Raw genomic sequence first — 23,887 nt, 5'->3', positions numbered from 1 at the left:
CTGCAGACCACCGTGGTTCTCTATCCATGCTCTCGACTTTCGTCAAAGCTCTGACGACGAGTCCTCCATGATGGCTGCGAGTTAGAGTTGAAGAAAAAGTTTTTTTAGGGTTTGGATGTATTGGGCTGCTTGGGCTTTTTATGTTGCAGGTTTTATTTTGTGTAGTTTAATGTCTTTTTCTTGTCTTGATTCTTTATGAATCTAACTCTGAGTGACTTGTTTATGGCCTACCCATGACTTTATTTGGGCTTCTATTTGTCTTTGGGCATTTATATAATATGTTTGACGACTTAAAAAAAAAAATAATACAAACTCAAGAATTTAATAAAGTGACAATTTACCCATCAAGTGCCATTGTATGCCTTGCATGTGAGTAGACCACATTTTCAAATGTAAATTTGTATAAAAGACAAACCTCTTTGATTGGGCCTCTTCTGTCCCGTTTGTAACCAAAGAAAAAGCACAGGGTTTTAGAGGCGGAAGAGGGAGGTTTTTAAGTTGATAAACCCCTAGATGTTCCCCTCCCCTTCTCTCTCTCTCTCATCCGTCGCAGACAAAGCTTGATCGCCATGGGCGTACCTCAAGATTCCTTGCCCAATTCTCCTAACAACAGAAAGAAGCAGCAGCAAGGGTCTGTTTTCTTTCCTCTCAATAAGTTTCATTTTTCTCGGTGTTTCAAGGTTTCAAACTTTCATTCTCTATCTATCTTGTAGGTTTCGTAAACCCAAGCAAGTTCATCACATGGACATTGATAAGGAACTCCTCGCCGCCCCAATCAAATCCGCCAAGGACAAATTTGCCCTCATCCCTGAGTTTCTCAAGGTTCGAATAGCCATGTCATTTCTATGTTCTTGTGATAGTTTATTACTGATTTCCTTTGTTAATTTTTTTTTAATTTATCTATTTTGTATAGGTGAGAGGGTTGGTAAAGCAGCATTTGGACTCGTTTAATTACTTTGTCAATACTGGAATCAAGAAAATTGTGCGTGCCAATGACCGGATAGTGTCTGGTGTCGATCCAAGCATTTGGCTCAGGTTTTCACTACTGTTGTTACTCTACTTCTGATTTCCTGGTTCACATTTGCTAGAAATTATAATTCGGTTGCGAGATTCAGCTTGGTTTTAGCGAGTGAAATAGTCTGGATGAAATGCAGAAGTTTCATTTTTGATCACTTTAGACTTTCTAAACACTCAAATCTTGTCTCCTCTGCGTAGATATGACCGGGACTACGTTTTCTAAATTATTTAGTGATTGACCATCCCCAGCTTTCTGATCCTTCCAACATGTTGTATTCAGAATTATCATAAGGTTTGTCAGGGCATATTCTCACGTAGAGAAGAAAGCTCCTGACCCCCAAATAATTTGAATTCCTACGAATTAAAAACGACGGTGTAATGGAAACAGGGAACCCCTAGACATGTCACATGTGTGTCTGTGTTATGAGCCATAGATATGGAATAGAAAGTCCCACATCAGAAAAGAGACCTAACAATTACAATAAATTAGCTTGGTGGCAGACTATCAATAGTACTGAGTCCTTCTGGATACAACCCCAAACCGGAGTTTCAATGGGGCTTGGGTTTAGACAGTGTGTGCGCTATACATTGCAGTTGGTCGTGAGATATGTAATGCACAATGAGGTATGATCGTTGGAAAGTTTATGAAGTCATGGAAACATGTGCAGACAGGAAAGATCGTCCACAAGAACCATATCTGTATTCCCTTCCTCAACAGTCAACACTAAATAAAGAGAGGATTAACACCCTGAGTAGTGTCATTCTGCTTGAATTCTTGTTTAACTACAGTATCGTAAGAGGAAAAAAGATTCACTGTTGACGTATAATCTGCTGAATGTCCAGCAAGTTAAAATATTGTCTATTAATGTCTTTACAGGTTTTTTATATTGTTTTGATAGGAAGGCAGTTTTCATATACACTAGTCTTTTTGTGCAGGTTTAATAATGTCTATATTGATAGACCCTCATTGACGACTGATGGTGTCACTACTGAAATTGCTCCCCATACATGTCGTTTATCTGATATGACGTAAGATATATTGTATATTATAATCTCATTTTACTTCCCTAATTACTGTGGTACAATTTGTGAGGTTGTTCTTTTGGTTTGCCCGACGTATTAAAATTAGGATTATAGGTCTTATTGCTCTGAAATTTCATGCATTTTCTTTATTATTGTTCTCCCTTGTGTTTTGCTTGTATTGCATGTACGGATATACCTTTGGTGTATCAGTGATCTGGCATTTCACTTGTGATATAGACGTATAGAAAGCTTTGATGAGTAAGATGTTGATGTTAGAGATTAGGATTCATGCATTATTGGCAGTCATGTTTGGTTTAGGCTAAGTTGTGAAATCCTTGTTGTATGTTTTGTGTTTTGATCCATGATATTGGATTTCTTAAATTTCAGATTGCAATTGTTTATATTATTATCTGATCTAATTTAAAGTGTAGGAGTTACACTTTTTAATGAGAGGAATTGTGTTTTATTTTTTTATTTATTTTTCTGAATTGTGTAGGTATTCTGCTCCAATAAGAGTTGATGTAGAGTACGTTGAAGGAAGTCATGATCAAAAGATGATAGCGACCAGGGTATTTTATAAGCTTTTATGGGAGAGATATGTGTGGCAGTGTGTTTGGATATATTATAGAGATTTTATTTTTTAATTTGTTGTCTTTAATATGCAGAAAGGTATTGAAATTGGAAGACTGCCTATTATGTTACGGAGTTGCTGCTGCACTTTATATGGAAAAACTGAATCCGAACTTGCAACACTTGGTTTGTCCAGAACCCCCCCCCCTCCCCCCTCATTTTCCATGTTCATGGTTTTTTGATCTCTGTTAACATGAATACAAATATCTGTAGGTGAGTGCCCACTTGATCCTGGAGGGTATTTTATCATCAAGGGAAATGAGAAGGTAATATCCTGGCATAATCTATTGCTGTCAAAACATTTAATCGAGAGTTAATGAAAAAATTGAGATTAATGAACTCCTTTTGTTTTCTGGCGATTATTCGCAGTCAAAGAAGAACACTTCATTGAGCTAAAATGAATTCAAATTTTCATACTCTCTCTCTCTCTCTCTCTCTCTCTCTCTCCCAGTTGGTTTAAGTTATGACCATATGATGACATGCCCAATCCCTTCCAGGTACTTTTGATACAAGAACAACTTTCCAAAAACAGGATTATCATTGACATGGATAAGAAGGGAAAGTGAGTGGTTCTTTCTTGGTTGGAATATTGTGTCAAAATCTATTAGTCTAATGTATTCATGTCTGAATTCGTTCTTTTTCAGCGTAAATGCTTCCGTTACAAGCAGCTCAGAGACAATAAAAAGCAAGACCATAATTCAGATGGAAAAACAGAAGATCTATCTGGAGCTTAATCAATTTTCCAAAAAGGTCTTCATGTCAAACATTTTATTTGAAAGGATTAATTTTTTACTCCTGTATCCTGGAACTGTCAATCTCAATATTCTTTTTTAAATTAATTAAATTTTGTGTAGATTCCTATTATGGTGGTCATGAAGGCTATGGGAATGACTAGTGATCAAGAAGTTGTACAGATGGTTGGAAGAGATCCTCGATATGGTGCCCTGCTCATGCCATCTATTGAGGTAAATACTGATACTGTGATGTAGCAGAGAGCAACAGTTGTAAGTGAATGAATAGGGTGGGCTGGAGGATGCCGAGAGATTAAAAAAACAGAATGGTTTTAGAAGAAACAGAGGCTTCTTAGCAGTAGAAGGGAGAAATAGAACGAGGGAGGTTAGGGGAGAGAAATCAAGGCCATGCCTTCAATAAGATAAAATTTCAATTCATTCCAATCGGATTTGGGTTTACAATAGATAGCCATATAAATAGGCTTCAAACACAACTCTTAGACTCGTAGAACACCATAAAACTATTAAACTATCAATAATAAGACTTAAGTAGAGACTTAAATGGACATAAAGACACACTCAAGACCCTTGAGTACTCAGATTTTAATAGATTCTTAAAAACACTCATAATTATTTTCAATAAACTGAAAATTATCCTGGCAAGACTCTTAAAGTACCATGGAGACTTTCCTTAGGGCCAAAAGGATTGGGCTTAGTCTTAGGCTTCAAAACAGGATATTTCGTTTCCAGCCACCTTTTGACTGTGGTAATTATTTTTTTTTCTTTCTGTTTCTCTTTATTATGATAAACCAAGTTCTATTACGAAAAAAAATTGATGAATCTAAAGGAACACTGGGTACCTCAGCGGTAAACCGGTGATTATTTCCTCTCCGGTGTACTATGTTTATCCTTTATTAATAGGTTTGGTGTCGGAAAGAAACAAGAAAATCCGAAGTGAACACAGATTTAAAAGACCTTAACAAGTTAACATTGTACTACCTTTCTTTTTCTTTAAGTTCGACATGACGCCGTATACTACCTTAGCAGGATTTTTTCAGTAGCTTAATTAATCGTAGTTTCCTCCACAAGTATGATCAATTGAACCATGGTATCTGTGATTGTGCTTTACTCCAAAGACCAAAGTGTCCTATTTCTCCCAACATTTGTGTATTTGATGTAAGAGATTGGGGGAGAATGGATAATTATTTCTTATCTGGCCTTTTGCTTGAAGCTATGGTAGTCTTAATTTAAGAGTAGTGTTTGTTGGGTGTTGCCCAATGACTGTATCTAATTCATGAGACAGTGCTTTAATCTTTTAGGCAGTGCAAATAATGCTAAAACATTATGGGGTTTTCTAGTGGTCGCATTGTAAGCGTATATGGGAAAATGGAAATGGTGAATTTTCCTGCGGGAAGCTGAGGAAGTTGGGAGAAAAGTAAGTTTTGGGAACAGTGGACATATTTCTAACGGATATTCGTTTAGATTGCAAAGTGCAATATCTTGGTCAATTGGAATTCACAGATAGAGATGTTTTGGAGGCAAATAACTTTGCCTAAATGGGCAAAAGAAGGGTAACACCAAAAAGTTTTTCCATAAATTAGTGGAAGGTTGAAGAAATTTTATTTTTATTTTTATAAAAATAGAAAAACTGAACAGTGGCATTGTTGTTGAAGAAGAATCTTCGATAGAGAAATAAGTTTTTACAAAACCTTTTATTCAAGCAAAGAAGTGAACAGAAGGCCATTATTAGTCCAATTTGTGAAGTGAAAGGCTGGTGACCATTTGAAGAAAAAGAAATAAGAGGGCAGTGAAGTTGCAGGGTGTTAGCTGATCTAAATCCCAATCTCCAAATCCTTCAGAGTATTCCATCAGAATTCACACCAATGAGGAAAGATAACAAAGCCCTTTGGGGAGTGCGGGGTGTTAGCTGTTATTTGGGTGATCTGGAGGCAATGAAATAAAAGAATCATTGGAGTCTAGTGGTGCAAAGTAGGATGAACTTTGGGAGAGGCCTGGGTTGTGGACGTCTCTTGGCCTTCTCTTTGTGGAGAGTTCAAAGAATTTATCGTTTGTGATTGGAGATGAGTTATACTTCGGGGTTATCTGTTTAGCTTTGTTTTGTCGTCAGTTGAGATACTTATCTGTTCTATAACTGGCTTAATTGCTATTAATTCTGTGGACTCATTGTTTAACTTGGATGTTCCATAAAAAAGATGCAATTGGTACTTGATTATTGTTTTCTTATATTCCTCCATTAAAATTTCTGACTTCTTGGCCACTTCACCATAGTTTTAATTGTCTTTTATTCTCCTAAAAAAATAGAAATTATAACTATGGTGCTGTCCTCTGGGTCCTAGCTTTGTACTTTTAAGATCAAAGTTCAGTTGTTAAAATTTCCAAGGAATTGTAAAGTCTTCCACTGGCTTTCTGTTCTGTTAATAAAAAACATAATTTACGTTTTATTTTATTTAAATCTAGTACAAATGTGCAGACAAGCATTTTGGCATAATACCTCTACCTCAGTTATCAAAAAGTGCATCTTAACGTCTCTCATTTTCTCTCATCTTTAATGTAAATAACATTTCTTGTCAACAAAACCCAGTTAGCAGGGAATGGTTTCATATTCTGCACCTTGAAATACCTAGACTATAAGTACCATGCCATCTGTTTAAACAAACATGTATTGTAAATTAGTAAACTTGTGTCTTGTGAATGCTTAAAGCATTTGTTGTTTTCTTCTACTTTCATAGCTGATATCATTGTGTCTCTCAATTGTTATGTCTACATTTGGGCCAGCAAAATGTTTTGGTTTCGCTTGTCCCGCTTTGTGTCACTTTTATTTTTTATTTTATTTTGCTTTTGGAGGAAAAAACAAAAAAAAATGTTGAGAGGAATTAACTGTCTTTCTTTCTTTTCTTTTCTTTATTGAGAATTATGAAACACAAAATTTTCTTTTAACAATTTCTTTGATAAAAGCTATTTTTTTTTTAAAAAAAAAGATTTTTTGTTTTTTAACTTTGCTTTTGAGAGGAATAAACATTACTAACTTTGGAGCAGGAGTTAACATGAAAAAATCCACTAAGCTCCAAAATACCATTGCAAAGAAGCCAAAAGAAAAACATATTATTTTTTCCAAGAAAAATTGGTATTTCTTCTGAATAAGAAAACGGAACATACAAGCTATTCTCCAATCAAAACAACTATTGGAAACAAAAATGTTTTTCTGCTCCTACCAAAAGCCAAATTGCGCAGCAAAAGCTGCTCAAATCATAATATTTAATGTCATTGTTTCTCGGACCACAGACTAGCACTACATGCCCCTTCAATTACTTATCTGGTGACCTTTGCTGTTGTATTCTTACCTGCTGAGGATGTTGCTTTAATTTCAGGAATGTGCAAAGGAAGGTATATATACAAAAGAGCAAGCATTGCTGTATCTTGAACCAAAGGTCTGGTACTCTTGTATTTTTTTTTTTCTCAATTATTTTCTTATTATGAATCTTGATGGAGACTACGAGAATAAGAGTGCTTAAAGGTATTTTATATGATAGTAAAACAGCAATGGACATTGTAAACTAAAGGTATTTTAGGAGAAATCTCAGTTAAGAGTAAACTTCCTGTTTTTTATAGGAGTGCTTAAAGGTATTTTATATGATTATACTACAGCTGCTTCCCAGTTAAGAATAATGGAGGAAAGACTACAATCTTTAAATTCTTTAGAAGTGTAAGCGCAAAATGATGTGCAGAACTTGACTCTCTCCCACAGGTCTTCCCTCTCCACCCCATTGTAGGTTTCAAATATTACTAATATGTTATTTAGTCATACAAGGCAGGTGTCAGCCTTTTGGGAATGAATTTAATAGATTAAAACCATAAACAGAGAACTCATAGGAGAGTGTAGATCATGAAGTTGCTTTTCATTTGTTGAAGAGGTTAGATGGTGGGTTGAGAAATCCTATCAGGGAGTATTTCTCTAATTTGCAATGAGTACTGGTTTTGGGAAATATGAGAAGGCTAATGTTCATTTGGGTGATTTGGATGGAAAGAAATAAAAGAAGTTTCGAAATTTCAAAGGCGAAGGTCTGGAGGAGCTTTGGATTAGAGTTTTTCTTTTTTTAACTACAGTACACTTCACTCTATAAAATGGGAATCAATTGCTTAATTAAGCAATTTACTTGGTTCTTGTTGTTGCAGGTGAAGAGGTCCATGTTTGATAGTGCGTCATCTGATAAGGTACTCCCTCCCTATGCTTTTGAGATATATATATATATATACAGTCGGGATCAGAGGCAGACGTCCGCACACCCTTAAAGTGCGGACGTGCCTCCGTTCACCATACGGCTCCGACAACGCGGCGCCTCCACCCCAGCGGCCTCCAGCAGCGTCCCCGATCACTTTTCCTCCCTAGCGAGTCCGCCGAATTCCAGTTTTCAAGCGAGATCGATTTTGTTTGAAGTTTTGGGTGATCTCGCCGGAAAACTGGAATTTAATGGACTCGCCGGGGAGGGAAAGTGATCGGAGACGCTGTTGGAGGCCGCTGGGGTGGAGGCACGCTGTCGTCAGAGCCGTACGGAGGGACGTCTGCACTTTAAGGGCTGTGCGGACGTCCTCTTTAGATCCTCTTTGTATAAATGATCCTTTCTTATCTTGAAAATATGCCAACAAGGATAGAAACTATTTCTTTAGTTTCTTTACTGAAACATCCTTTCATATTCTTATAGGACAGTAAAGTCATGGCAGTTCTTCGAGATATATTTATTGCTAATGTTCCAGTAAGCTCTCTCTCTCTCTCTCTCTCTGAATTAAGATACTTTTATCATGCATCTGCTCTCCATTATCATAATTTTGGATTATTTTTGCTTCCTTAGGTACGCCGGTCCAATTTCCGTCCAAAATGCATATATGTGGCTGTCATGTTGAGGCGGATAATGGATGCAATTTTAAACAAGGATACAATGGATGACAAGGTAGTTATTGCGTTCCAAATCGTCTTCTGTTCCTTTTCATAAGTAGACTAATTTGCTCATTGTATATTGCGAATTTAGAAAGGAGGAAATTCGAGTCCTTACTGAATTTCAAGTAATCCAGGCTATCAACAGTATCTTTTATTTTATTTTTTCATATAAGTTATGCAGAAAACTCTTTTATGTTGTTCATTAATCTGTCTGTTTCTAAACCAGTGCTGGGAAAAGGGTTATTCAGACAGCTTAATAAATGTGAAATTTTTTTGTGTTTAAAGAAAAACAAGCCCCTATTTTGCCTTTCTCCTAGTTGGTGCATATTGTGTCAAGGTGGAGGTGTGATGATAGCATGCTTCTATCTTCTTTTTCTTACTAACTTCCATGGGGAGTATATTATTTTTGGTGGTTGGTGTCTTGAGGACCGCTTTTCCCTCCTTATTTCATCGTACGGTGTTCTGGAAATGGAAAAAAGCTAGAATTATGTGGGGTTGTTAAACACTTGCAGTTTCTGGGTTCTGGTCAGTGGACAGCTCCTTGGGAAAATTAGAGAATCTTTGACGAATTTCTGGTGGATGGTGTGAAGGAGATCTGGTAAAATTAGCTTTTGGACATCTCCTTGGCTTTTGCTTTCTGCAGAATTTATGGTTCTGCCAATTCCTATTTTGTCTACTCTGGCGGGTAGTTGTCCAAGTCTGTACTCCGTATTGTATAATGGGAAGAGAGCAGTTAGCTAGTTGTTCTCTTCTGAGTTTGTAGTTTTGTTTTGAGAGTAACAAAATTTTTGTTTATTATTTTTATTATTTGGTTAATTTTATTTATTTATTGATTTCGGTTTATTTTACTTTGTGGATTTGTTCACAGTTTGTAGCGAGGTGAGAGTAATGATGTCTCTTTCTTTCCATAATGAGAAAAAAGAGAGCATATATATGCTCACCTGGTCTTGGGCCTACCGTTTGTGTGTGTAAACTTATATACATAATTTTTTGTATTCCCTATGAAAAATATTGGTCTGTGCCAACTTCTTGAGAAATATCTAATTGAGTTCTTTATTCCTTACCATCTGCTTTGAAACACCAAGGCATCCTTGAGGGGTGATAAAAACACGTCTTTTTTGATCATACTTGTCCTATGAGACAATGGAGATCAATTCTACCAAACTTATGTGGTGTGCCTGTTGATTGTTATGTTTAACTGTGCTTGGAGGGTTCCAGAACGTGATTTTCTTTCCTATGATTTTTAGGATTACGTTGGGAACAAGCGGCTTGAGCTATCTGGGCAGTCTATTTCTCTTCTGTTTGAGGTATTTTATGCTCTCCATTTACTTTCCTACACCATGGGATTCTCCCCTCATTGTTGTTGGTTTTTAAAATTGCTAATTCTTTTTGTTCTTCCTCCATTATTGCTTTTTAGGATCTGTTCAAGACAATGATCTCTGAAGTTAGGAAGACTGTAGACAATATATTAACAAAGCCTAGCAGGTCTAGTCGTTTTGACTTGGCTCAGGTATGCTCTGAAATTACTTTATATGTCTGCATAATATCCATTGTTTATTAGGCATCACGTTGATTCATTGTGAAGTAGATTAAATTTCCCTGAATAAGTGGAAGAAACTTTAGTCAAAGTACTTTATGTCTTTTATCAATAAAGGGGTAGGAGGTGGAGCAGTTGGAGGAAAGAGTTTGAAGTAAACTATCAGACTTTGGTAACAAAAGGAGAAGAACTTGGTTATCAATCTAGAAAGTTTCTTAGGGTGGATTTATAGCTTAGGGAAGGGGAAGCTGGTGACTTGTCTTAGAGGAGACAGCCAACTAGGTGCCTCTCTTCCCCAAGGTGGATCATGTGTAACCATTTGGATCACCTGCTGCTTCACTGTCATCCTTGTGAATAAAAATGCTTAAGGGATGCAAGTGTTTTGGGGTATGCATAATCATTTGTTGCTATATTGAGAGAACGTTACAAGTTCTTCTTTGGTAGGAAAAAGAGGGGTTTGACTCTAGGGAGATGTGGTGCGTTGAGAAAAACTGTGGGATGGCAGGGAGGTTAGATGATTGTCAGAGAATCATGTTTAGGGTTTAGATGATTGTCAGAGAATCATGTCAGGGAGGTTAGATGATTGTCAGAGAATCATGTAAGTCTTCTTCTGGAATTGAGAGTAGGCTAGTAGTATATTTTGACTTCTGTAACTTAGGCTTAGTTTGGTATTGAGGTATGTATAATCAACTTTAAAATAACTCAGTTGTAGAAATAATCAGCTACCAAAAACGTCGGTTTGGTGTTTGGTAAATCATATATTTATAAGTACTAAGGTAAAAATAAGTACTGCAATAGTGTTTGGTAAACTTTATGTTAGGAATATAAAATTTCAGAAATAGACATCGATCTTTTGACCCCAATCATGGGTGAACATCATGGGTGAACCGCAATTCCGGAAAGTGAAAAACCTATTCTGTGTAAACCCTCTCTTGTACTTCAATGGAAAACCAGACCAAAAGAATTTGTGATGACTACTTTATTAGGCCTGTGAGGACTGGAGTGAACAAAAACAAGAAAGATTTCACAAATTCGTGATAAATTTTAAGAAATAAATTGGCAAAAAAACCTAGATTTGAAGAAACAAGGCAATGATGAACTTGAGCAAATTGATTATTAATATGCAAGTATGCAACCATATGCAAACCCAATTGTGTTCCACCATTCCTAACAGCTAATCTATCAGAGGACTAAATAATTGTGAAGAGGGAGCCCTGAAGGCAAGGGGGTGAGGAGTTCAAAAAAGAAATAAGATCACGTAAACAACCCAGAAGAAGAGAACTGAAAATTCTGAGGGGTTTTGGAATTCAGTGGAAATGTTTCTGGAATTTCATCAAGGCGCAGGCTATTCGATTCACGTTCAGAAAACACTGATATGAAAAAGCAGGTCCTCCGCTGCTTTTGATTTTTGCGGTTTCCCGCCGGAATTGTTAAAAGGAAGCATATTTGACATGCTTACCAAACTGGCTATCAATCATAAATGGTTGAGAAAAAGCAGGATTTAACCCAAAAACTCAATCCCAAACGGAGCCTTACTTTATCTAGTTTCGTACCTGGTCTCAATGTTTGGTACAACTATATGAGAACAATATAAAAAATTATGCCCAAATGGTCTTATTAGAGATAATCTCTCTCTCTCTCTCTCTCTCTCTGTTTAAAACCATAAATTACGATCTCTAACCTTTGAAATTTGAATAGTTCTGATCCTTCCAATCTAGGAGCTGCCAGACTCTTATCTGCTCCTTGGTTTGGTTGCAGTTTATGTATTTCCAGATGCAAATTTATGCTATCCAGCTCTTCCAATCTTTATCAGACAACTACTTTCCCTCTCAATTTATGTTGTGATATAGGGTTCTTTATGTAGTAAAATCAAATTAATTTTTTTTTCTACAACTGGAGGCTTGAAAGTAATTGTAAAATTTTATACAATAAGAAATCAATAGAATCGATTTAGGCTGTCTGACATAATGAAACAATAGTTTCCCAAATTTCATTTGTTTTTTCGTGCTGCAGTACATCCGCAAAGATCAAATTTCACTAGGCCTTGAAAGAACCCTTTCTACTGGAAACTTTGATCTCAAACGGTTCAAAATGCACAGGACAGGGATGACACAGGTTTGCTCTCCACATTCTCTCTCTGCCTCTCTAAATCGACCATCTTTGGATATACATGTATTATATTAGTTTGTAATCGGACTTTAGGTTTTGCCTCAGTTGCCCTTCTTGTCCATCTTCCGTTCTGCTCTTTCCTCTGAAAAATGCTTGTTTCTTACACCAAAAATATATCGAATTGTTACCATATGGTCTGCCCTCAATAAATGGTTCGAGGGCTCTCTCAATTTGAGTGGACTGATTGAAGATCCTCTCAATACAGGTGCTAGCTAGGTTATCTTTCATTGGTTCTCTAGGCCAAATGACCAGAACAAAACCACAGTTTGAGAAGTCACGGAAAGTGAGTGGACCTCGAGCCTTGCAACCTAGCCAGGTAAGGGCGATGTCTGTGCACTTCTTTGAAATGTTTGTTAGCCTTGCATAATGGCTATAAAATAAATCATTGTACTCAAATTCTTTAACTTATGCTACATGATTTTTGATGAAGTGGGGCATGCTTTGCCCTTGTGACACTCCAGAAGGTGAAGCATGTGGACTGGTAAAAAACTTAGCCCTGATGGCCCATGTGACAACTGATGAAGAAGAGGGCCCTTTAATATCTCTGGTATGCTCCTCATCACAAAATGCAATGTATGTATGAAGTTGTAATTTTCTTTTTACTTGTTACTTTTTTTTCTGTTTTTTTTCAAAAGAAACAGCTTTTTATTGAAACAAAAAGCAAAGAACAAGGAGGCGGACAAGGAGTCCGCTTAAAAAGAAAAAAGAGCAGCTATGACTAAAAGCATAGCAGCTCATCTTATTACTTAATATTATATAATGAGGAGATATACGATGGCATATTCAATAAGTCCATTAGCTTGTGGATTTGTATGTGTTTATGTTATGGTGGAGAAAATGGAATCCCTTATGTCTGATAGTTGTGTGCACTCTATTCACTTGAGCTAATTCTGAAAAGCATGTCATTTTTTGGATTTTCATATGTAAGAATTTTCTGTTTTCATTAGTTTAATTTTTTCATATGTATTCTCGCTTAATCTGTTTCCTATCTTATATAAATTGTTAGAGAACTTTATCCTGCATCAGACATTAAATTGGTGTACATGTGGACAACACTGTGTTGCCTATTACATACAACCTATTTAACTCTGTTTATTTGCTGGAAATGTGTTTTCTAAAGTTCCCCTAGTTTTGAAGTTTCTTTTGTTTTCTTCAATAGTTCCATCATACAAGAGTATCCAGTTATGGACATTCTCAATAAAGCTCTCTCTTCAGTTTCTTTTTATGATACCTAGTTACAGAAGATCAAAAGCTGGACATACATCATGCATGGATATCTTTCTATCAGCAATATTTTATTATTTTATTTTCCCCATTTCAAGGTCAGTCTTATATTTTTCGTTACTTGATTTCTGCTGCAATAGTGCAAATGCTTGGGTGTTGAAGATCTGGAAACACTATCAGCAGAGGAGCTTCACTCACCAAATTCTTTTCTTGTTTTATTCAATGGAGACATCCTTGGAAAACACAGGAAGCCACAGGTAATAACTTTGTTCGATAGAAATATAGATCCCTATACAAAACTAGTCCCTTCACAGCAGTTTCCTAATAAATGAAAAGGACCTGCTTTGATGGGCTCAACAAAAGGTTGTGGATAAACTCCAACCGTACAAATTGAGCTAAATGATTTCTGTTGGCACGGTGGTGCTACATGGTGATAGGTCTTTAATAGTCATCGTTTTGCTTCAATTTCAGCGTTTGGCCACTGCAATGAGAAAGTTGCGTAGAGCTGGGAAGATTGGAGAGTTTGTTAGTGTGTTTGTCAATGAGAAGCAGGTAAGTTATGCAACTGCCAAATTGTGGTTTCCCTCTCTTGTAATTCTTTTTTAGCTGTAGAGTGATACATGTGGATTAATCACCCAAAATATATTTTGTTCAGACATTGGCGTTCTCAATCATCTTTAGTGGGTTTAGGGTTTACGATTGGAATTATGTCACTTGCACAACTCACATTTATCAATCAATCATGTTATTTAAGTTTGTTTTGTGAGAAACACAAAGTCTGTTTCACAACAATAGAATCTTTTGGTGCTATCATATGGTCGATTAGCTAATTGCAAAGTCAGCAGAAAGAGTAACACCAAAGAGAAAAAAGCATCAAGAACAAGGGCTAACCAACAATTTAGCTCTCCAGTCTCTTTTTCTATTCTATATATAAATATATCTAGACATTTATTATCTCTATAAATAATTATATGTTTTATTCAACAAGAGAATGATACAATAAAACAATATGGACGGAGGTCCATGGCAGAGGTTTTGATAACTGAAGTACATTCCTCAATTTTGAGGTATTCATAACTAGGTGGCTCATTTGTTACATCACGATTGGCACATGTTGCCAAATTTGCGACATTCCAAACCTATTGGCCCTGCTATTTTATAACCATATACTCCTACTAAGTTGGCCTGAATGTCAGTCTCTTACAGCGAAGCACTTCATTGGAGGTTGAGGAGACTCTGAGAGCATCTTACAATATACATAAATTATTATCATTTTGTTTTGTTTAACGAGTAATCTGTAGGTATCAAAACCTTCTGCAGCGCAATGCATATAACTATCTAATTGTACGATTTAAAAAAATGGTTATACATGATTTATTATTTTAGTTAATTTTATCTATAGATACAGAGTAAATTGATTTAACTGTTACTTTGTCATTTTTTGGCTTTGTGGAGAAGGGTAAAACTACCCTGCACTGGAAATGCATATATTTATATTATTTGTAATAAATATCATGTACTTTTTTTTTTCTGTTTGATCTATTTTTATCATGATAGAGCCAAATGTTTTAATTGTCAGTTGCATTTTTGTCTGGTCTATGTTTCTTCTGTTTTCTCCCTAACCTGTTATTGTATACCTGATCTTGGTGAATTATCTCAGCATTGTGTTTATATTGCTTCTGATGGTGGTCGAGTTTGTCGGCCACTGGTTATTGCTGACAAGGGCATTTCAAGAGTCAAAGAATATCATATGCAGGAGCTGAATGTAAGTATACAGTTTTTCTACCTTCCTGCAGAAACAAATGCTACTGTAGCTGATATTTTCCTTATTTTCTTTTTAAGGCGGGGGTGCGTACTTTTGATGACTTTTTAAGTGATGGGTTGATCGAGTATCTTGATGTTAACGAGCAGAATAATGCTTTGGTTAGTTGCTGCCTGATAACTTCTAAAAGTTCTGATATTGGAATGATGTACATCAAAGACGAATACTCAAGTGTCCTGATTAAAATATTTGTAGATTGCTCTATATGAAGATGAGGCAACAACAGAAACAACTCATATAGAAATAGAGCCTTTCACCATCTTAGGTGTTATCGCTGGGCTAATTCCGTATCCTCACCACAATCAGTCGCCTAGAAATACTTACCAGGTTTTCTTCCCTTTATCTAAGATGCTCTTGCTGTTTGGTTTAGTCAAATATCATGTTACATCATCTCACATAATTATTTGTTTATTATAGTGCGCAATGGGGAAGCAAGCAATGGGGAATATTGCATATAATCAGGCAAGTGTTTATTCGATACCAATCGACATCTTACTCCCACATGTTTTGGCTTTGTGTGTCCTCTCTTAAAAATCTTTTAGAAAGAGCACTTTTTGTTGTCATTCTATCTTTTACTCGACTTAAGGTAGATGCTGGACGCTGGTTGTGCTTGTGTTTAAGTGTTTTTCCTTCTTCTTTTCTTCCTTTTCCTTTTGTTAGACGAAAAAGAGAAACATTAAAAACACCACAAGAGCACAAGTTTTCTAGAATCTGAGGAGGATAAGATAGATCTCTTCTGGGCACATCAGGGCTCCAGTTTATTTGGTTGTTAGGAAAATTTTAGTTTTATGCTTCTCTCCGATTGGAGTATGTGAGTCATTATTTCGTTGTATTTGTGCTTCTTGTTTCTCTGTTGTGGTTGGTGTTTTAGCTAATATATTAAGTGTGTTATTTTTCTCTGTTCGTATTAAGTGTGTTATTTTTCTCTGTACGTATTTATCTTTTGTCAACGATATTCTGTTTCTCATAGAATAATGATATACATCTTTTGTCAAATTGTTTCGTATAAAATATACTTACTGTATTTACTTTTCTCTATGTTGCTACTCAGATTATCTGTTGATGGAACTCTTATGTTAAGCTATCTATCTTCTAGCATGCTAATGGTACAACCATAATTTCCTTTCTTTTTTTGTCTGTAGCTACGTCGGATTGACTTGCTCTACCTACTGGTGTATCCTCAACGACCATTATTGACAACAAAGACCATTGAGCTGGTTGGTATGCTCTAGTTTTGTATGTGGGTGCTGCTTTGGGCTGTATATATATTATATATATTGATCACTTTCCTTTCAGGTGGGCTTTGATAAACTCGGAGCTGGGCAGAATGCAACTGTTGCTGTGATGAGTTATAGTGGCTATGACATAGAGGATGCAATAGTCATGAACAAGTCATCTCTTGATCGTGGTTTTGGCCGGTGTATTCTAATGAAAAAGTATGGAACATCATTGTTGTTATTGATATTTTTTCATGTTCTAATGCATATATCAATAACACAGATTTTTGCTTCTCTATTGGTTGCTCAACTATTACATATTTAGGGTTTAGGGAACTTCATTGTCAATGGTGATCTTATTTCATGTCTTACTGCATCTATCAGTATCACAACATTTCACCGCCCTATTAGTTGCTCAACTATTACATATTCATCTGCTAACTGAAGTTGTTTTCTGACCAGGTTTGTTGTCGCCAATCAAAATTATAGCAATAACACTCAGGACAGAATAATCAAGCCAAATAAAGATGAAGTTGATTCTGGAAAGATGCGGGTAATCCAAGTCATCTTTCCTCCCCTTACTTGGACAGTGCACAAGGGGCGGTTGCCAATAATCATATCTCTGTTATGCATTTCAAGTGCACATTTTGAACGCAAAAATTTCATTTGGCCTTGCATCTCTACCCTTTCAAATACCAGTTTAAATATATTGTCCCACATTTTGTCAGTCTTTCTAATTAAAGTGGTAAATTGCAATGGGTAAGTGATGCGACTAATGATGCATGGCAGATGGCTTCTGGTTTCGATTAGGTGGTTCATAGTCATAAATTTTTAGTTAGTGGGTGTTGATGTCAATCATTTATTTATTGATTTAGGTGACTTGAATCATTTATTGAGTTCTAGTAACTTCAGTCATTAAGTTGTTCGCAGTCACTAGTGACTATTTACACTGGTGTTCCAAAAATCTGAAATATTCCTATGTATTGCAACCATTCCGGAGTTTTGAACTTTTTTTTCTTCACTATGGTGCACTTCTGTGCTGTAGGACTTTTCCAGCTTTTCCCAAGAATTTAGGCTTAAAAAGTGCTTGGAGCTTATTCAATTTCAGTTCCTAATGTTTTAGGGCTGTCTTGGTTATTGTTTGCATGAGTGAGTTCAGGTGGTATTGTTATATGCCCCTCGTAAACTTCAGGTCTTTATATTTTTCCGTTCCTGCTCCTTCTGTAGGTCCTCGATGATGATGGTATTGCTGCTCCTGGGGAAATTATTACAGCAAATGACATTTACGTAAAGAAGCAGGTCCCTATAGTCACAAGGGGGGCTATTAGATCGGGATTAAAGGATAGGTTTGCTATTTGCTTTATTCTTCTGCATATTCGAACTAGGCCCCTGTTGGCTTAATATAATAACACCCATTTCCTTATGCAGTGACTATAGATCTACCTTTCAAAGATATAAAGGACCTGATGGGGAGTCTTGTGTGGTGGATAAAGTAGCTCTGTTTTCTGACAAACATAATAATTTGTGTGTTAAATTATTGATTCGCCATACTCGTAGACCGGAGGTAAGAGAATCATTGTCAATTTGTATGTATGCAGTTAATTATAAGGATCTCCTGAAATATTATTTCATTCATGTAGGTTGGTGACAAGTTCAGTAGTAGGCATGGGCAGAAAGGTGTTTGTGGTACAATTGTCCAGCAGGAAGATTTCCCATTTTCTGAACGTGGCATTTGCCCTGATTTAATCATGAACCCTCATGGATTTCCAAGGTTACTCTTTCCTCTGTTAACAGTTCTTATGATAAATCTCATTGTTTTATCCATCTTGTGCAAATTACTAAGTGAAGAAAATGAAACTGAACATTGTACTTTTCTCCAAAGATTGGTAAACTGGTTACTGTATCCAATTACGAAGTGAGAAGGGAGTAGGGGGATCCACTGTCCCTATTTTTAATTTCTCTCATTGCTGATGGATTCAGCAGAATACTGGTATTCCTTCTTGGAGATTTTACATAGCTTTGGCCAAGGGGGATACAGTAAGATTATGGTAGGATATTTTCTGGGGAACAACTGAGTTTTGTTTCCATAATCTTTTATGTTATCCAGTAACCATAACTCAACAATACTTTGAAGTGTTTGTTTTGTCAGATCTTTTCCTCTGTAGTTGGGATTTGGGTTTCGGAGGGTGTTAATTGATGGAATAGTGGGATAGCTGTCTTTCCTGTTACTGATGCTGGGAGGACATTGAATTCTCATGGAACTTCTCTAGTAAACTGGTGGTTATTTAATTGTCGGGAGCTTTTTTCTGATTCTCCAGCACTTTTTCCTTTTTTCTGGATTTAATCTTTGTCTTGTTCTTGTTCTTCTGCTTGCTCTGTTACGTGTGTTTTGTTGTGTCCTGTTCAGTCACTTCTGAGTTCAAGGGTTTTACTTCTGTGGCCATTCTTATAGATAGGAACACTGCACTGTGCAGCACACTAACACTAATATGCCTTGGATTTAATCTATCTTGTTCTAGTTTGTATGCTTGCTCTGTTACATGTATTTTTATATGTGAAGCTTTTAGTTTCGCAAAGGTTTCTTTTTGTGGGGATTCCAAGGTTGTGAAGATATTTGGCGGAGCCATACTTTATGGATGATTTACGGAAACTTCATAATCTAAACAACCTTGAGATATTCCTTTCTAATGATAGATTCCAACCAAAAGCTCTTTCGCGAACCTGCAGTTATTTCCTTTCATGGGCTTCAGTGGAATATTATCATATGCACTGTATTATCTCCTCTATTAGAATTGAACTAAAAAATAAAAAAATAAAAAAAAATATAATAAAGAAAAAGAAAATGACGGGTTGGCGTTCCTGTAAAAAGGTGAGATAAAGTTCATAAAGAATAAAGAGACGAGTAATAGAAGGTTTGAAGAAACTGCAACCCAGGTTATTATACCCGAGTTTATATAGGTCATAAGTCTCGGGAAACACTAGGGTCAGTTGATGGGTTGTTTAGGATTTCAGCACATGTAAAGGAAGATTTTGGAGTTTTTTCTCAGATTTATTTACAGGAGTCACTAAAGTTTTCTAATTCCAAATGCTACATCCTTATCTCTTATATTAGATGATTGAACTCCCAGGTGTTCCAAAATGCAATTTTGAAGTATGATGCATTGTTGACATCACTAAAAGCTTCATATGTGTGTGATTAACTGGTATACTTTTTTTTTTTTTCCGGTTATCACTATTATCAGCCGAATGACTGTTGGCAAGATGATTGAGCTTCTTGGGGGTAAAGCAGGAGTTTCATGTGGTAGGTTCCATTATGGTAGTGCCTTTGGTGAACCAAGTGGTCATGCGGACAAGGTTGAGGCTATAAGGTACTTCAAGAATATGTGATTTGACATTTTCTTCTATGATTTCTTTTCAAATGCATGTTTAGAATCATTCTTTGCTTTTGTGATAGTGAAACCCTTGTGAGGATGGGATTTAGCTACGACGGCAAAGACTACATTTGCTCAGGTTTCTCACTTTTAAAGTTTACTTAATGGTCACATATCATTGAAATTATGCTGATGTATGTTAATACCCTCCAGGAATCACTGGTTGCCCATTGCAAGCATATATTTTCATGGGACCAATTTACTACCAGAAATTAAAACACATGGTGAGATTTAAATATTTAGTCTCTATTTTTTTTCATGTCACTTGCATGTATGATTGTAAAATTCTGGGTTCAAGTTCAGTGTTATCCCTTTGATCTGAGTTTAAGAATCAGCCAGTAAACTACAACTGGGCCTCATAAGTCATCACATGAACTGTAAAGGGTATCATGGTCAAACTTAAGGTTTTTGAGCAGAAGAAATGGAAAAGGAGAACACCTTATTCTCTTTTATCCAAATGGTTGGATTAGTTATCAGGTTAATTACTGCAACTGTGGGGAAGATTTATCAGTTTGTTCTAGAACTGAGTTGAGTTTGGTTTCTCTTCAAGTACTAAGTTTTAGTTTAGGAGTTTTCCTATATTACGTCTGCTATGCTTCTGGTTCATAAATGAGTCTTAGTATTAATTGAGTCTCAAAATGCTAGCTAATGGGGGCTATATGTTTAAGATAAATAAGGGTGAATAACATTGTGAGAGTCCTCTGACATGGGAGTGTTGGTGTGAAGCCTAATTGGGTGTGAAGCCTGGGTGAGCATTCTGATTTCTTGTTCTATATCCCCTATCTTACTGTTCCTAGTGGCTGAGGAATTTGGCATACTAATATTCCAGTTATGGAACGGAAATTTGTTCTCTCTCTGTAGACCTGACATCCGCCACTGCAGCCTGTAGAATATTATGTATATATTTACTTTCCTTGAATGTGTATGTCTAGATGTAAGATATATTCAAATCTATAGGTGTAACCTTTCGCTCAACAATTTACATGGTTTTCCTGTAGGGTTAACTTAACCTATAGGTGTAACCTTTCGCTTAATGCTCTACAGTATTTGTCTATTAGGTCTTTGCTGGTTATCTCCAATATATTGTTATTTTTTTCAGGTTTTTTTAAAATAAAAAATAAAAATTAATTACTTGCTTGTCTCCATTTCATCCATGGCTTTCCTAATTAACTTATTATTTCATTATCTACTTTATTTAAATTGCTAGGCTGGTATTGCATTATGCAGATACATATATAAAGCTTGTTTGGATCATGTCCTTCAATATTGTGTATGAAATTATTCAGGTCCTAGATAAAATGCATGCACGTGGTAGTGGTCCCAGAGTCAGTCTAACTAGACAACCTACTGAGGGAAAAGCTCGTAACGGAGGTTAGAATGGCATCTTTGTTATGTTCAGTCAATTTCACATCAAGCGGTTCTCTTTCATCTAATGTTTTCAACTACCAGGACTACGAGTAGGAGAAATGGAGCGTGATTGCCTGATTGCTTATGGTGCTAGTATGTTGCTATATGAGCGCCTAATGATCTCTAGTGATCCTTTCGAAGTTCAGGTATCGCCAATGTTTGTGATTTCTTGTCCAATATTCCAGATATTTTTGTGACATTTATAAGCCGTTTTATGAAGCATTCCATACTTGCTTTATCTCATGTATTGAACCCTTGTACTAATATAATACTGTTCACCCACTAGTGGAGATTTAGGATTTGAACATTTTGAACAAGGTTCAATACTTTTGTTATAGACCAGAGTATTGGTTAATTGATACCACCTACTAAAATAATGGGGGTTTAGTAATAACACCCATGCCTAAAGTAGGGCATTCAAACTCCAAATTGTTTTACATAGCTCTTTGGTAGAGTTTACAACCTCCTAAAGGTAGTGTGCAACAGGTGTCCCCCAGTTCAAAATCAGTTTTGGAAAGCAGATTTGGGGGATCTCTGTGTGTCATAAAGAGTAAAGATCGAATAATGATTACTATAGTCTACACACGCTGAATAAAATCATTTAACATTGGCTGCTGTAGATGATAGATAATCTGGGTACAGTTAAAAAATATTGGATGGCTCTAATTTTACTTGTGACGATACTCATATTCGGGCATAACCAAATATAAGTATTGTTACAAGTAATTCGGTATTATTCTTTATTCAAGAGATTATTCTTTAATAAAGAGATTCATATACTTTCTGTTTGAGGCAAATGAGGTGGACCTGTCTATACCAACAGACTCACTGACTCCTCAAAAAAAAAAATAAATAAATAAAAAATAAAAAAATAAAAAGACTCACCGGCACTAGAGAAGCATTAGAATATGTATCTTGACATAGAATGTATTTGGGTCTTCTCCTGATGGATAACACTAGCACTAAATCTTTAGAATTCAAGGTAGAGAAGGTAAAGACATTGCTAGTCAAAGGAGGTAGATTGACTCTTATGCAAGCTGTTCAGAAGCTTACTCTCCTCCTATCTGTTTGTTCAAAATCCAAAGTGAAGATAATTAGAATTTATGATGATTGGTTGCCTTCGGCCATTATAGGGGCACTCAAAAAAAGAGAAGTTGATTGTATGGTATTTGGTGAGAGTAGTGGTTACGAGTAGGTAAACTGTTGGTGAAGACATGGATTGGGGTGTTGCTAATAAAAGCAAATATGGCTGGAAGTGGGATAATGCCATTTACCAAAGTGGGATGTTTCGCAAAAGGAGGGGATCAAGTGTGGGAAGCTTATTAAAGAAGAACAATGCCCTACTTAGAAAGTGGTCATAGACTAATTTATTGTATGCCTTCCATAAAACAAACTGATCTGACTTTCTGAGGGTTTTTCAAATACAGGGTGTCAATTATACACAAGGTATCTAATATTAACCTTTTTCACAGGTCTGCAGAGTGTGTGGTTTGTTAGGTTATTACAACCACAAGATGAAAGCTGGAATTTGTTCTTCATGCAAAAATGGGGATAATATTTCTACCATGAAGCTTCCCTATGCTTGCAAGCTCTTGATCCAGGTAATACTTGACAATAATTATTAATTTTTACCTCTTTTTCAGAAATGTGATTTTTTAAAATCTAGCACAGTTATTGAACAGATGATATTATCTGATAAACTCTGGTTTTACATTTCGAAGAGCACTTCGTTATGCTCTATCAGTTGTTATAGGGTTAAAGATGTTTTTTTAAAAGAGAGAATGGGTGAAGTTGTCCTACATCGTAATTATTGGTTTCATCAGTTGTGGTTGTTATGCCCTTAATGTAATTACCGGATTGTGAAAATCATAGAAACCCAAGGTAACTTGTTGAGTGAATAACTTGTGCACTCGATATAGATAGAGATGCTCTTATCAAAGCTATTACAGTTCAAACATCACAGAAGTACACTCTACATTGCTGGAGCTTATATTCATGTCCATGGTGGACAGATGTTATGCAAATGTAGGCATATCATTGAAATATTGCTTCTTTATTTATTTTTTTTTCTTCCCGTTTTTAGTTTCTCTAAAGTTGCTTGAGATGTCACTGATCTATGCTCAGTTAGCAAATATTTGAATTGTTTAATGCGGCTTCCAGGAACTCCAGTCGATGAACATTGTCCCCCGCTTAAAACTAGCTGAGGCTTGAGTGCGTCTATGAATCTGAAAAGTGAAGGTTTTATTTTCATGGTTTTCCACGAACCATTTCAGATTGATATCTGGTAAGCATGTTCCAATGTCGTAGTCAAAAGGTATACAAAGTCAACCCATGTTACTCGGATGACCCCTTCCATTTTCTAGTTTATTAGAGAGATGTCTGGAAAAACGAGTGTCTGCGGGTATATTTTTAGATTGGTATTGCTGGTACTGTAAATGAGTTTTTTTTTTTTGGATACACTACTGTAAATGAGTTTTCAAAGGATTCAGATCAATTTGGTCTTGTGGGTAACTATGGTCTTGTAAGTGAGAGATCATGAGTTCGAATCATAGTATTGTAGCACATTATTGTGCATTTGATAAAAAAAAATTAAAAAATATATTAAAAAAGTATAAATCGTCCAGTATCATTTGGTCTAGTGACATTGTCTCTCATTTAGTAAGTGAGAGGTTGTAAGTTCGACTTACACAGTTATAATTTACTGGATAAAAAAAAAAAAAAAAAA

General features: G+C 36.1%; 1 protein-coding gene across 1 annotated transcript; it reads left to right on the top strand.

Moving 5' to 3' along the window:
- The first annotated feature begins 569 nt into the window (after window positions 1-569).
- LOC101302123 (DNA-directed RNA polymerase III subunit RPC2-like) lies at window positions 570-23,867 on the top strand. The gene is made up of 38 exons (XM_004308617.1): window positions 570-631; window positions 714-822; window positions 914-1,035; window positions 1,954-2,046; window positions 2,537-2,609; window positions 2,706-2,796; window positions 2,884-2,936; window positions 3,168-3,232; window positions 3,315-3,420; window positions 3,525-3,635; window positions 6,791-6,850; window positions 7,596-7,634; window positions 8,123-8,173; window positions 8,270-8,368; window positions 9,603-9,662; window positions 9,773-9,865; window positions 11,906-12,007; window positions 12,267-12,377; window positions 12,492-12,608; window positions 13,426-13,542; window positions 13,757-13,837; window positions 14,946-15,050; window positions 15,128-15,208; window positions 15,303-15,434; window positions 15,525-15,569; window positions 16,250-16,324; window positions 16,404-16,543; window positions 16,787-16,877; window positions 17,552-17,670; window positions 17,753-17,888; window positions 17,965-18,095; window positions 19,567-19,692; window positions 19,779-19,834; window positions 19,909-19,979; window positions 21,042-21,126; window positions 21,205-21,308; window positions 22,635-22,763; window positions 23,323-23,867. Exons 1-38 carry the CDS (start codon window positions 570-572, stop codon window positions 23,371-23,373), a joined length of 3,492 nt encoding a protein of 1,163 aa, XP_004308665.1. The 3' UTR covers window positions 23,374-23,867.
- The last annotated feature ends 20 nt before the right edge of the window (window positions 23,868-23,887 follow it).

Source organism: Fragaria vesca, linkage group LG7, assembly GCF_000184155.1.
Source record: "Fragaria vesca subsp. vesca linkage group LG7, FraVesHawaii_1.0, whole genome shotgun sequence".
In the NCBI taxonomy this organism is placed as follows: domain Eukaryota; kingdom Viridiplantae; phylum Streptophyta; class Magnoliopsida; order Rosales; family Rosaceae; genus Fragaria; species Fragaria vesca.
Note: the sequence above shows the minus strand (reverse complement) of the source record. Positions and strands in the feature narration are given on the sequence as shown.